Below are 16,107 nucleotides of genomic sequence, written 5' to 3' on the forward strand. Positions count from 1 at the left end.
GATGCTACTGAGTTGGATTATGGGAAGCGGGGTCATTTTTGTCAATTTGACCCATACCAGGGACTAAAAGTCAGGATATTTTGACCTGTACTGCTTCAATTGTGACTCCAACTTTGTGATAGTGCATTGTTAAATCATTGAGTTGACCTTTTACATACTGGTTCACTTGTGGCTGGTTTATAACTTGAGTAGACGCTGGTCGACTGTGACTGACCTCATTTACCATCTTCACCAGCAACAATCTGTTTTTGTTGTTGCTTCAGTTTTGTTTTTTGTTGGCTGGATCTTCCTACTATGTAGTTTCATCTCTTTGATTGACCCCTTTGTATGAATTAGTGTGTTGTTAAATCCGTGACGGATTCTGATTTCATGTTCCTCCAGGTAAGGTGAGCATTTATCCTGAACTGGATGAGGAGATCGACTTCCTCTCTGCCATCATCAGTGAACAGAGAACTGAGTCCAGGCTGCCAGGTACAGGATAGGCCACTACTAGACCCATATTCATATTTACCCCTACATCCCTGCTGACATATAACGTTTTATTCCTTATCTCAGCTCCACGCCCCCAAGACTTCTCTAACTCCAAATCCAAACAGCTCACTGAGGCTGGCGCCGCCCACAGAGCGTCTCCCACAGAGCAGCCCACAAACGTCTCGTTCAGCAGCATGGCTCCACCAACCACAAACCACACTACCGTTCTGCTCAGCGATCCCATCATCCTCCCCTACCCCTCTAATGATCATGTCTTCATCAGTAAGTCTTCATGTCCTTTGGCCATAACCTAATTTCTTGTTAGAGTTGTATTTCTTGGGCTTAACAAAGTAACTGTAGTTGTGACTTGAGTATTGTTGTGAGTGATATTTGGTTTGATTAGTTTATTTACAGGTAACACATGTATTAAAAACACCAAAAATATAAAAAAAAAAACATAAAAATATGAATAGAGGGCAATACAGCATCTGAGCAAGCATCTGAATGACAGTGATTTTAAGGAATTATCATCCAGTGGTGTAAAGTTTGGCTAAACTAGCTTGGGAAACTGCTTAGTTTAGTTAACATCTGTATTGTCCCACAAGAGGATGTTCATTTTGCAGCAAGGCAGCCTGTAATGTGAACACAGTAAAAACTCATTAAGACAAGAAGACATTTGATGAGATCAAAGTACTTAGTACTAAAAGTACTATCCACACGATACAGAACACAGCATTCTTTGTTACGGTGTCACTCGTGATTACTCGCCCCTCTCAGTTGATGCCATGCCCCTCACGCCAGATCAGGGCCAAAAGTCTGAAAGTGAAAAAAAGATTTGAAACCAAAAAAATAACATCTGAATCTGAAAAATATAAGACCTCAAATATAAATATATATATGAAAGTGGAAAATTAAAATGAATATTTTAATTAAAACAATTCCAGAACTGAAATTTTTTTTTAGTTTGAATACCGTATTTTCCGCACTATAAGGCGCACCGGATTATAAGGCGCACCTTCAATGAATGGCCTATTTTAGAACTGTTTTTATATATAGGGCGCACCGGATTATAAGGCGCATAGAATAGAAGCTACTACAGTCAAACGTTTGACTGGGGTTGCGTTATGCATCCTTTAGATGGAGCTGTGCTAAAGGGAATGTCAACAAAACAGTCAGATAAATCATTCAGTCAAACTTTATTGATTTTTGATTTCATTCACAATACGGTAACTTAAACGTAGAGGGGAACTTTTCCCTGATTCAGTAAACACGTAAAAGAAACAGTCTGATACCACTAAATCAAACGTTAGTGCATTCACAATATAGTAACTCTCGAGCGGTGTTTACCGCTATTACTTCGGCGACGCCCCTGACTACGGTAGCCGTAATGCTGCAAGCGGTGCGGCTTTGTAGTTTACCAGTCGTACTGAAACATTTTGACAGAGCGTCGTGTACAACCAGTATGGATCAACCAATTAACCAATTGATCCATATATAAGGCGCTCCGGATTACAAGGCGCACTGTCGTTTTTTGAGAAAATTAAAGGCTTTTAAGTGCGCCTTATAGTGCGGAAAATACGGTACATTCAAAGTTCAAGACCACAACTTGAACTTTCAGTTTACTTTTTTTTTTTTTCAAATGATCAAAACTATTGGCCTGGATTTGGCTCCATACAAGTTCTAGTGAATTAGAATAAAGAGCTCTTATTATGGAATAAATGAAAGCCTGAAACTATTGTGCCTATTGTCCAGAAATCTTTATCTCTAATAAAGAGGGAAGGATGTCAGGTTCCTTTAAGATAGCTCTTACAGATGTTCTATGACAGATTCAGCTCCCAATGTGATTTGACAGCTAAAAATCTAAAGGAAGACTTCAGCTCACCAGTGGTTTTACTCCCCACCGTGACAATTTAGCCCCAGTTGATTCCTGTTTCACACCTATATTCCTATTTCAAAAAATTGGTGGGACAATTAGGACAGATTAGATTAAAAACTGTCTTGATTGCATGAATAGAAGCAGGTATATTTTAACCCTATTTAAAGTTAGAGCCTTATTTATACTGACTTTCAGCAAAGGCATATGTGTAATTATCTCTTTAAGTCAACAACACATGTAGGGTAACAGTTACATTACATTAAAGTCATTTAGCAGACACTTTTATCCAAAGCGACTTACAATAAGTGTATTCAACATAGGTATTCAAGATAACTACTAGTCACCAGAAGTCATAAGTGCATCTCCTTGTTTACACAAGCATCTAAGAGCATGAACCAGAGCATAACTCAGAGCAAAAGTGCAGTGCAAAAACAAGCCAATACGAATCCAATAAGTGCAACAGACTAATACGAATACAATAAGTGCAACAAACTAATATGAATACAATAAGTGCAACAAACTAATATGAATACAATAAGTGCTATGTGGAAGGCTCAGGGTAGTACTATTTGAAGAGGTGAGTTTTCAGCCTGATGAAAGATGGGCAGGGACTCTGCTGTGCTGACGTCTGTGGGGAGTTCATTCCACCACTGTGGGACCAGGACAGAAAACAGCTGTGACCGGGTCGATTGGCCACAGGGACCTCTGAGCGACGGGGCAACCAATCGCCCCGAGGCAGCAGAGCGAAGTAGTCGGGTGGGGATGTAGGGCTTGACCATGGCCTGGAGATAGGAAGGAGCTGTTCCTTTCACTGCCCTGTCTTAAACTGGATGCAAGCTCTTACAGGGAGCCAATGTAGAGAACGGAGAAGGGAAGTTGTGTGGGAGAACTTGGGGTGATTGAACACTAGACGAGCTGCAACTTTCTGGACAAGCTCCAGAGGTCTGATAGCCGACGCCGGGGCTCCGGCAAGTAGTGAGTTGCAGTAGTCCAGACAGGAGATGACAAGAGCCTGGATGAGCACCTGCGCCGTCTCGTCAGTGAGGAAGGGGCGAATCCTCCTGATGTTGTAGAGCAGGAATCTGCAGGAGCGTGTAACCGATGCAATGTTTGCTGAGAATGACAGTTGGTCATCCAGGGTCACACCCAGATTCCTCGCAGTCCGAGTCGGTATCATCAATGGTGATGGACAGGTCTCGGTGCGGGCAACCGTTCCCCGGGAGGAACAGTAGCTCGGTTTTGTCCAGGTTGAGCTTCAGGTGGTGTGTCGCCATCTTTGAGATGTCAGCCAAGCACGCAGCGATGCATACCTCCACTTGAGTGTCACCGGGGGGAAATGACAAGACCAGCTGGGTGTTGTTGGCATAACAATGGTACGAGAAGTCATGCGAGCAAATAACAGAACCCAGAGATGTTGTGTAGAGTGAGAAGAGAAGGGGGCCCAGAACTGAACCTTGTGGAACCCCCGCAGTCAGCATGCGTGGTTCCGACACAGCCCCCCTCCATGTCACCTGGTAGGATCAACCTGTGAGGTAGGATACAAACAGGGAGAGTGCAGAGCCTGAGATGCCCATCTCCTCAAGGGTGGAGAGGAGGATCTGGTGGTTCACCGTGTCAAACGCCGCAGACAGGTCCAGGAGAATCAGGACAGAGGAGAGTTCGCTCTTGCGGCATGAAGCGACTCTGTCACCGCAAGGAGGGCTGTCTCAGTCGAGTGACTCACCTTGGACCCGGACTGGTGGGGGTCCAAGAGGCTGTTCTGGTGGAGATAGGAAGACAGTTGGTTAAAGACAGTACGTTCAAGTGTTTTGAATAGAAAGGGTAGAAGAGAAACTGGTCTGAAGTTCTTGACATCAAAGGGGTCAAGTGATGGTTTCTTCAGAAGGGGGGTGACTCTGGCAGTCTTGAAAGCCGTGGGAAAGCATCCTGAAAGAAGAGATGTGTTAATGAGGTGGGTGAGGAAAGGAAGGAGTTCAGTCGCAATAGACTGAAGAAGAGGCGAGGGGATCGGGTCAAGGGAGCATGTGGTGGGTTGGTTAGATGTAACAAGGTTGAGGACCTCGTTAGGGGAGAGGGGAGCAAGATAGGGTAAGATGGGGCATGGAGAGGGGAGGGAGAGCTGTGGGCTAAGAGCTGGACAGGGTAGAGCGGGAGAGGGCGGACAGGGAACGGGGGACTGAGAGGAGTATCTGATATCGTTTACTTTCTTGTCAAAGAAGTTGGCGAAATCATCAGGGAGAAGGCAGGAAGTTGGAGGAGGGGAAGTTGGAGGAGGGGAAGTTGGAGGAGACGCTTCCAACCACCAGCAGTGGTTAAGTACAGCTACCTACTGATTGCTCATTGTCTGCCAGGAGTGCAGGCCACTTCCCTTGCATTTACCAGAGCAATTGACTAAGTGAACCAAAGGTCACACCTCCCTTGCACAGACATGAACTGCAAAAGTATTAACACTTAAGCAGCCTAGGTACAGCTAATAACAACTTGTAAAAGCTAGAACAATATACTTAGGTCATGTCCATACTACTCCGTTTGGTATGGACGATCTCCGTCCACACGGCATTTCAGCATCGTTTTCGAAATAATGTCCAGACTAGCACGCCTGAAAACGAATATCACGTGACTCTTCACGTACACTGGGCATGCACCGATGTAAACAGGAAGTAGTTTGGTTGCTTAGTTACAAAAAATACGACAGAGTAATAAAGTAGTCTTTAATAATGAAAGGTCAAGTTTGATTCTTAAGATCTTCTCTAAAATCTTCCTCTATAAACTCAAACAGACACATTTCTTGGAAAGTTTTAGAAGTTTTATTTTTCAGTCTTAAAGTTAGTTACAGCGCTGCTCTCTCTCTCTCTCACACACATCACATTTACTTTAAAATCAACACTTACACATAAAAGTTTACTAGATTATGGGTTCATAAATGTGGTCAACACACATCTCTCACTCATTTCCTCGGTTTCGTTGTTGTCTGTTCTCACTCGTAGCTCTGCTGGTGGCTTAACTATCTGTCCTACTGGAGAGCAATTACTGCTTTTGATCCTTTACATTTTATCTGTGGACTTCACAATAGTTGTGCAGAACAAAATAAGCATTAATAAAGACAGGAAAGTCCTCCTTTTTGTGTCCATCGTCCTCAAAGCCTGCCAAATCAGACAGCCGCTCCGTAGGTCTGATAACACCTCTGGACACGCCGCTCACTGATGGCTCCAATAACAGCTGCTTCTTCCGCAGACATGCAGACTTTAACTGAACAACAGCTGCTAGTAAAGACAACAAGGTCAGCAACGCCTGTAATCAGTTGTCCACGTTAAATTAACCTGGTAGTCGATCGATAATCAATGGTGTTTAAGATTTCCGGTCACGTGATATGTGTGTTACGAATCATGGAAGGACACGTCATGACTGCTAAGAACCAATCAAGTAGCAAACGGGGGTTTGGGCGTCATCGTTTCCAAACTTATCCGTTTCCATCCGTCCACACAAATACGCTACCCGGAGTTTTCAAACGTATCCGTCTTCGGGATCGTTTCCAAACTCCTCCCCGGCGTAGTGTGGACGCTCGGTGTAAACGTAGCAAAACATATGTGTTTTCAAATGGAAACGGAGTAGTGTGGATGTAGCCTTAGTCTATAGGTGAGTCAGTAGTTCAGTATCTCTCCAGAAGCAAAATACACACTGGAGAGAAACTTTGACTGGACTCTTTATATCCTTGAGATGTGCAGGCCACTCCTCTTGCACTTAGCAGTGCAACTGACTAGGTGAAACAAAAAGTCACACCTCCCTTGCACAGACAGGAACTGCAAAAGTATTAACACTGAAGCAGCCTAGGTACAGCTAATAACAACTTGTAAAAGCTAAAACAATATACTTACCTACAATAGTCTATTCTAGGTTAAGTCAGTAGTTCAGTATCCCTCCAGAAGCAAAATACACAATTGGCCTCAAGATTGATCAAAGAATACAAAACGTCATCAGCTGGTATGACTACGTTGGGAGTCAGCAGTACAACACACTGCCATGTCATGTACAATACAAATTATGTATCTACTGTAACTGCAATGGGACTGTGATTTTAAAATTAGAACAACCCGGGAATCTTTTTTCAAGAAAATAGTACATTAGGTTCTTTATGCTAGAGCCATCTCCCTGTACAACCTGTTTCCTCTGTACACAAACTGGACTCACATACCATTCCCTAAACAAACATTTTTAGGGAATATTTTGTTGCAAAAATCCCTGCTTCCCACACACATTGTTCAGTTTCCCGGTAGTCACCAAGGCAGCAGCCAGGAATCCACTCGAACTGCCCTGATTTCAATCATAGAAATATAATTATGAAAAAAAATATATCTTTGGACAACACCCATCTTGCCGGGAACAGGCATTGAAATGTCTTAAGAGTACAAACAATTTATTATCAGAATAAGTTTACTAAAATGAGCTCCTTTGTGTGATGAAATGTTAGCACTGCAAGCTCTGAAATCTTGGGACTGACCTCAAATTTACTATGGACTTTTACACAACAGAACTTGTGTGTTACTGTCAATTTGTTCTTCCTCACTGCATTACTATTATCAATGCTATTTTTACTGTTGATACTGCAGGGCCATTACCGACACAATGACATTCAGTTATCTCTTCTTTGAGCTCCACGGTCTGCTTACAACACAGTTGCAGAGCTTTCAGTCAGGGATCATGTCTTCCATGGACGCCTACAGATCTAAGCAGCATGCTCTCCCCCTTACTGTGTGTATGTTTTTCTTCTCAGTCATGAGCAGTGTCTTCATTGCGGTGGCGTCGCTGGCTTTGATCATAGCAGGGGCCTGTTGGGTCAGGTAAGATATCTATTCCTCCCTTTCTACTTTCTTATTAGACTCTGAATCACAGTGTCATTTATCTCCCCTATTAGATTTAAAAAAATATATATATATATTTGGCAATATTATGAGTCAACACATTAAGGTTACATGTTGAATATTATTTAAAACTAACTTCAAGTTAGGCTACAATAAACAATATTTTCATTGCTGATTAATCTGCCAATAACTTTATTGATTCCATTGATATACTGTATATTATTGGTCCGTAAAATTTCAGAAAAATGCTTTTTATAATTTCTGAGATCTCAAGGTGACATCTTATAGTTGCTTGTTTTGACTGACCAGCAGTCTAAAACAAAGATATTCTGTTAACGAGCATAGACGACAAAGGAAAGTCAATACTCACATTTGAGCCACTAGAAGCAGATAATTATTGGCATTTTTGTTCCATTAATAAATCAATCCTGTTTGTGTTCTACTACAAATAAGAAAATACAGTATGCTGTGTTGTATCAAAGACTTGTATTGTTCAGAATTGAGTCCTTTAGCATATAGTGTGCTCCCCTAATTTAGTGTTGCAAAATCCTAATCTTGTGAAAATTGGATTCACTAGAAATTAGTGAAACGATCTGTTTAGTTCCTAACATCTTGGAAAAACATATTGACTTTACATTTTAAGAATGAACCTCAGAGGTTTTATTTGCCATAGTTCTAAAATATCCTACTTTGCATGCACCAGTGGTAATACAATAATAATTCACAAAGAAACATGCCAATCAATTCCAAATGCTTTCAAAAACATCAGAATTCAAGTACTTTGTAAACTTTTTGTACAGATTGCAGAAAGGTGTGCCTCTAACTGAGAAGGGGGAATACTCTGCATATAGAATGATGAGAGCCCAAGCCTTTGACAATTTGGTGAGTAGAAAAGGAAAGAAAATTACTCTGAATAGTTGTTGAATATGGTAAAAGCACAATTCCAACCAAAACATGTATGTTAAATTGTGAATCACTGCCATTTTTCTAAACACTGATATCTTTAAAGGAGCTTTATTTAACATTCAGAGCATTAATATATCATCAAACAACTATCTATGTAAAGATATAGTGGAGTAATGTCTATCTTAGCAGAGAATGAAGTCACTCTCCCTTTGTGTGTGTGTGTGTGTGTGTGTGTGTGTGTGTGTGTGTGTGTGTGTGTGTGTGTGTGTGTGTGTGTGTGTGTGTGTGTGTGTGTAGTTATCAGAGCTTCTCCTTGCTTTGTTGACATAGCTGGGCCAACCGAATGCCATTTAGTTTATGTTGGTGCATGTGAACGTGTAAACTCAGCGGTTACAGCTGTCCTGACCGTCAGCGTTGAGTAGTGTAGCACCCACCCTCCGGTTCCCACACAGTCTGTCAGCACTTTTGCAGTTGTTAGCACCGTTAGCTGTGACCTTAATCTGTGTGGTGTCAGTTCAAAACTCTCCAGAGCTCTTTTAACACAGAAAACATTTTTAAATAGGCCAGCATATCATAACATTTCAATTATAAGCTTTCTTGGTTGATGTTGGATGCCTCCTTAACAATGTTATCCAACAGTTTCTTGCTGGGTAGAACACGCTCCTAAAAGAACAAACACACAGTTCCCTTTAGCACTTTCAGAACTTGAACACGTGTAGTACGGACACATGCTGGGAAACGAAAGTCAACTGAACAGTGATACTGGATGTGGATGAATACCTCTGACTTTCTAATCTCTCCTCTACCCCTTGGTGTGTTGTAGCCTGGGGACAAGAAGCTGGCCCACAGTGCCCAGATGTACCACTACCAGCACCAGAAGCAGCAGATGCTCTCATTGGAGAAGTGAGTCACCCTCTGAACCCACACACACTCATTTCTCTGTGTCTGTCCCCTGTCCCTGGTCCCTCCCTGCCCTCTCTGCCTCATCGAATTGGTGTTATCCTCTGAATATTGTATGACACTGTGTGTTTGTGACCTCTGCAGACACAGGGATGAGCCAAAAGTTCCTGACTCAGGAGCGTCGACAGATGAGGAGAACGAGGATGGAGATTTTACAGTGTATGAGTGTCCTGGATTAGCACCTGTGAGTAAACTCATTCATCAATCTAAATCCCACAGAATCTAATTACCATTCAAACAAAGCCTGAACATAATTATAACCCTATCTGCAGAAAAATGTCAACTCTGATAATGAACTATGTTACCCAGAATATGTTCCTTTCTCTTTAGACAGGGGAAATGGAGGTGAAGAACCCACTCTTTGACGACTCCACCCTTTACCTTCAAAGGCTCTACAAGTAAACCTGGACTTTGAGATGCTTCAAACTCTGTATGCAGCATTTGTGCATACAAACAGTTACATTTACACACATACACACACTCCACATAAACTGCTGGGCTCAGTCTAACCCCTGTAATGGACAGGATGGATAGTGTAACGTACATAGAGGAGTAAGAGGATAAGGAGTGAGATGTTCATGGACCTTTAAAGGACGTCACAGGGCTGGCTTCTTGTTTGAAGTAGGAATGGCTTCTGACAAGTTACAGACATTGAATCTAATATCCTGTGTTAATAGCATCCAGCCCACAGAGAGTTGTCTGATGCTACTGAGCTACAATTAAGTATTTCTATCACTTCATTGATTGATAGATGGCCATGAATATCAATGTCTATTAATCAGTAAATATTCTTAAGTTCATTGAGTTCTCACCGCAAGCTTTGGTTTTATTCAAGCATTTTTAAACGTGATTTTAATATTTCATGAAAACACAGTGATCTTTATTAGTATGATACGTAGCCAATGTGTTGACAGTGAAGTTCCTCTATGCATGAATTGATGACACTGTTTTATTGAAACCTGAGAGTCAATATGCATTTACAGTTTATTCAGTTCAGGTTTCTTGCGTAAACTTGCTAATATATATTTATATATATACAAATACACACAAACATATACACACATGTAAATATGTATTTATATATGGCAAATGTATATATATATATATATATATATATATATATGTGTGTGTGTGTGTGTGTGTATATATATATATATTCCTAAGTGCTGCGTCAAATCTTGAACTGTTGTTTGTTTCGTTATGGTTGTCTTTATTTGCAGGGTTCCTATACATGTGGATGAGACAAGAAATGTATCAAACAAGAAGTGATGTCCAGGTTTTGAAAACATATTTTTTTCCCATTATATCTGTTATTGTGCAGTACAGTTTGTACCTGAAATGTAAGTTTTGTAGATTAAGGGGAAAACAGAGAGTATCTGCACACTATAATATAGCTCCAGAACGTTTATTAGAAGTGAACAGGCAATGTTTAAATCCTGCCAAGTCTTCATCAGGCAAAACATGAAAAAGGGGCAAGGTCTATGTTGGTATCAAACTGATGACATCATTCTGTCATCAAGTACAACCAATCAAACAAATGATTTCGAAAAATACTTTCAATATGACACATAAGACACATTATCGAAAATCAAATCAGTATCATAGAAATCACAAAAATGGATTCATAGACAATATTTAAATATAGTTGAAAATATATTTCAAAGAGAGGGAACACATCATAGTAACACAACTAACTAACCCTTCCAAGATTAAATAAACCCCACAGGCTAGAAAATACTGGCAAAGAAAGGAAAAATCTATTGCCTTCACCAGCCAGGAGGTGATTAGCTGAAAATAAATGAGAAACAGCCTGGCTCTGTCAAAAGTTCTAAAATGTCCCCCCTGACATAAAATATATCTAATCCAGTGTGTGGAAATAAGGAATGCACTGATGAACGTTGTCTTTAACAATACCAATTCTGTGGCCTGTCTTGACTAAAAGACTATAACTAAGAAACGCTGAATTTTATAATGATTGTATCGGCACTGTCACACATATGACATATTGGATTGGTGCATCCCTAATGAATATTCTACGCTTATACCTTTACTGAAACTGCTTAATATTCTATAGGACTGGATGTGCACAACTGCCTTTCTGTATTTTGTCAATGTTCATGTTGTCACACTGCGTAGATCATAGATTACATTATACACCCTGGATGATTCTTCAGCTCCAGTGACAGATGTCTGACAAAGAATCCTGGATGTTACTGTGGCCTCTTGCTGTTGTCTCTCAGGAAAGCTGTCCTCTGTGGCCCCTCTCTTTAGCCTGCTCCTGATGTTTCAGCCTCTCAGCTCTCCCAAAGTGGAGGACCATGTTAAAACTACATTTGACCTGCACACATACGCGTACAGTGTGTAAAAAGAAATATTTATATCATATACCAGGGGGTATTAACACCGGCGATCTTGAACTGTGTTGTAAAGACTGTTTTATTCAAACCTACTGAGCTTGTGGAACAAAACAAAGGACAATTTTTATGGTTGAACAAGGTTGTTTGCCTTTTCTATATGTTACTTATCTCTGCTTTCCCTTCAGGAGTGCTGAGAGCTAAACAAAAACTGAGATGGTTGTCTTGTTTTGACCTCATGAAGGTATTCTCGAACAAGTGACTAAGCTAGCTACCTTTGATACATAAATACTGTTTTCAGACAGCATATGAGTTCTACACACGAAGGAGAACTTCTTAACCACCAAGTTTAGCGTGCATGTGGATATACCAGAGCTGAAATTAAATAAATAAATATTTATATAGTCTGAAGTGAAACATGGTTTCTTGTAAAGTCTCTTTTTCTTTCTGTCATAGTTTAAATGGTTAATTTACTCAACTCAACTTTTTGGATAAGCATCAACATACTGCCAACAAGGAAAGCCTGTTGTATGGAGAAACTTGCCATTGCCTTTGGAAGAAGCACTGCCTGGTTCATGTAATTGTTCAGAAATGGGATCAATTTGATTCTGTTCATCTCCATTGTGGGTTGGAGGCAGAAGCATGAAAATCTTTTTGGATAATATGGTTGAACCAACTATTAAGAGTCATATTTCAGGCCGTTGTAAAAAATTTGAGCAATCATTTAACTTGAAAATGAAGGCAGTGCTTTTTAGACAATACCATTTAAATGTGCTTCCTAAAAGTTAAAGGTGCTAAATAACAAAAATTATTCTAAGAGTACACTCCTGCCAGGCATCTCGGGTCAAGTGGGAATAGGCTGCTAGTTGTGCCCATTGCTTAGTGAAGCAACCTTTAGTCACTACGCTTTGCATGTCTTACCTTGCATGGCAACAGGATTCTCGTCATGCCCCGCGAGAATCTGTAAATATTTCGATTTTTTACTCACTTTTAGCTAGTTATCAAACAGTCTCAATGTAATACTGACACATCTAGTTCAGTGTGGCTTTGTAGCACATTTACTTCTTCTCCTCACACAGCGTTGCCAACACCTGTGCAAAAAATTGGTTCGGCAGACTCTTATCTTTCTCATGATACCCATATTTTGGCACTCAGACTCCTGCTTTTTGTTAAAAGGAGGCAGGGGTTTTGTTCAAAATCACTGTTTACTGTAACGTTTCTTAATCAGTCTGCCTCTAACACCAGGTGCGTCCTCCCCATGGCAACCAGTTACACACACACACACACACACACACACGCTCTCTCTCTCTCTCTCTCTCTCTCTCTCACACACACACACGCACACACATGACTTGGAGATATTCAGTCAAAGGCATTGTTAGACCTCCTGTCTGTCTGTCTGTCTGTCTGTACGTCTCTCTCTCTCTCACTCACTCACTCACTCACTCACTCACTCACTCACACACACACACACACACACACACACACACACACACACACACACACAAGAGCCTGTCATTTAATAACCTCTGTGTATGTGTCAAACATTATGATTCTGTCTCCTCTCCCCCTCTCTCACCCACCCAGTCCCACCCTTTCAAAATAAAAGCCCCACAAATACAAGATTCAATCCAAGAGTATGAATCTAAAATGCAGAAACAAGAGAAGCGATATCTCAGTCGAACCTCAACGACTACATTCACACAATTGTGGGGTTAAGTGTCTTGCTCTACGATACATCGACATGCAACTAGCCGGAGATCGAACCGCCGATCCTGTGATAATAGGATGACCCTGCTCAGCCACAGTCGCCCTTAAATATAACATTGGAATACAATTAGAACCAAATACATGTACAATCAAAGAAATACATGCATTAATAAAACAAGACAATAAGTTAAAAAAAGGAAAACAAATTGAGAAAATGCTCAAGTTTGTGTAACCGAAAATGAAATGTACCCTTTGTTTCACCCAAATTGGTTCAGTTGTTAATTCATAGTTGTATTTTTGTTTGTTCTTCTTAAAAACTCCCTTTAAGGTTGTCATTCAACCTTGGGTTTCTCTGTTTTAGGTCCAATAAAAAATGATGATAGAATCCCACTAGGGGCTAGTAGCCTAGGAAGTTACATTTGTATTATACTATTCTTTCCATCACGGAGCACATTTACAAGTGTTATAGAAAAAATGTGTTCCTCTCCATTTCTGTTCTCACAGCAGCTCACAGTGATGTCGCGTCATGAAGATGATTACTGGACGAAATCTGTGACCTTTAAGTTGGACGACATATTTTGCTGATTGCTGTTGCAAGAATGCATTCAAAATAGGTCCATAGCAAGATGTAAACACTATATAAATCCAAGGAACACAGCTCTTGTGGGGAAATAGTGAAAACCTCTTATCTATTTTGTTAGATAAAAAAAAAAGTGAAAATTTAAGTATATTCTGGATTCAACCAATGAAATACTCACCATATTTAATTTCTAAGTGTAGAATGGTAAACAGCCGCATATTTTAACCACACCCTCGACCTTGTTCTGGCATATGGCATTAAAATATAAAATGTAATAGTCTTTCAATTCAACTCATTTTATTTGGAATAGCCCAAAATCACAAATTTGCCTCAGAGGGCTTTACAATCGGTTCACATACGACATCCTCTGTCCCAGAACCCTCTCATCGGTACAGGAAGAACTCCCCCAAAAAAACCTTTAACAGGGAGAAAAGAGGAAGAGACCTTAGAAAGCAACAGAGGAGGATCCTCCATCAGGATGGACAGAAGTGTGATAGATGTCATGTGTACAGAATGAACAACAACAGAGTTACAACACATTCAATGCATATGACAGAAATGATTCATATAATAAGAGTAGTAAGTATAATAATGATGGAAAAATGACAGCTACTAATAATAGCTGTGGATATAGTAGAATAATAATAATAATAATAAAAGCAGCAATGGTGATAGTAATAGAAATGCAACGACTAATAATAATGATAGTAGCAGTAGGTGTCAGCAAGACCAGGGTCCAGATAAAACCACGATCCATGAAAACCTGTGAGGAGAGAAAGCACAAAGACTCCGGGGAAGAAGCAAAGTTAGTAATGTGTATTAATGGAACATGAATTCATATAGAAGGAGAGAGAGAAGAGGAGAGAGGAGCTCAGTGTATGCTAGGAAGTCCCCCGACAGTTTAGGCCTATAGCAGATTATCTAGGGGCTGGTCCAAGAAGAACCTGAGCCAGCCCTAACTATAAACCTGAGTCAGCCCTAACTATAAACCTGAGCCAGCCAATCAACTGGTGAGATTTAAGAGACTTATTAGAGCAGCCTGATAATAATAATGAGTTGTAGTAGAACTTGGTGCTGCATTCGACACCATTGATCATTACATCCTGTTACAGAGACTAGAACATTTGATTGGCGTTAAAGGAACCGCACTAAACTGGTTTAAGTCCTGTTTATCAGATCGATCCCAGTTTGTATATGTAAACAATGAAACCTTGATGAACACCAACGTTAGTCATGGAGTTCCACAAGGTTCTGTGCTTGGACCATTTTATTCACCTTATAAATGCTTCCTTTAGGCAATATATTCAGAAAACACTCCATAAACTTTCATTGTTATACAGATGATACTCAATTATATCTATCGATCAAACCAGATGAAACCAACCAGCGCACTAAACTTCAAGCATGTCTTAAGGACATAAAAACCTGCATGACCTGCAACTAATGTTAAACTCAGACAAAACTGAAGTTATTCTACTACGCCCACACCTCCGAGATCAATTATCTAATGATATAGTTTCTCTATGTATACAGATTGTAAAGTCCTCGGGGGCAGATTTATGATTTGTCATTTGGGGCTATATAAAATAACTTGAATTGAATTGAATGAATGTTGATACAACTATCACATTCCAAATACAGAGAACATGACCTCAGTGTCCTCAATGGTAGCTATGTCCCTGACTGACTGTTGACAACTGTAAATTAGCTTTAAGCTAATTGGCAACATTTATCTTTGATATTGTACATTCATGGAGCAGCGATTTTAAACGTGTGATTGTTCTAGAGTCGGGATGTGGTTCTTTGAAGCTGGTTTAATATTAATCTGGAACTGTTGTCAAAACAACAAGTCCTTAAGGCCAAACCTGCAAAAGTGCAGGCTTATTAATAATCAACTGTATCATGAGCAAGACATTTAGAGAGAACCCCATACATTAAGTAATTTACAGATACAAATACCTTGCCTTCTTCGATCACAATCAAAGTGTATTGACATAAATGTTTTTAAGAAATAATTACAATCTGGGTAATATAATAGGGTGAGATACTGTGAGCTAAAACAAATACTCAACTAAAAAAATCTGACTTAAAAAAACAATGAAGCCAGAAGATATGACATTTAATTTGCATTATAAGATGATTTGAGTAAACCTGCTTTTGAATTGCTTTTAGAAAGATTTCATTGATACAGCAAGCTTATGTGTCTTGTCTAATGGGGCAAACCTCACCATCATGCAACCAACATCACTTCTAGTCTCGCTATATTCAAGGATTGATTTTTTTTTTAATGAGCAAAGTTGTTGAAGATGTCCAGTGAATGAAGTCTTAGCTTGATGCTGTAATGATTCACCTCATCTTTATCCACACCAAGAAATTCACAGAACTATTCGG

The 16,107-nt window shown here is 40.1% G+C and overlaps 1 protein-coding gene across 1 annotated transcript in view; it reads left to right on the forward strand.

The window, feature by feature from the left end:
• npdc1b (neural proliferation, differentiation and control, 1b) overlaps positions 1-11,847 on the forward strand; it is a 28,469-nt gene extending 16,622 nt beyond the window's left edge. The window contains exons 3-9 of the mRNA XM_068703867.1: positions 382-471; positions 556-753; positions 7,119-7,185; positions 8,007-8,088; positions 8,936-9,015; positions 9,157-9,256; positions 9,403-11,847. Coding sequence (XP_068559968.1) covers positions 382-471; positions 556-753; positions 7,119-7,185; positions 8,007-8,088; positions 8,936-9,015; positions 9,157-9,256; positions 9,403-9,474 — 689 coding nt within the window. The 3' untranslated portion in view covers positions 9,475-11,847. The remainder of the gene's footprint in view (positions 1-381; positions 472-555; positions 754-7,118; positions 7,186-8,006; positions 8,089-8,935; positions 9,016-9,156; positions 9,257-9,402) is intronic.
• Positions 11,848-16,107: the final 4,260 nt, after the last annotated feature.

This window comes from Cebidichthys violaceus, unplaced genomic scaffold, assembly GCF_023349555.1.
Source record: "Cebidichthys violaceus isolate CVI_PGR_0920_01 unplaced genomic scaffold, fCebVio1.0.p SCAF_9, whole genome shotgun sequence".
NCBI classification, from domain to species: Eukaryota; Metazoa; Chordata; class Actinopteri; order Perciformes; family Stichaeidae; genus Cebidichthys; species Cebidichthys violaceus.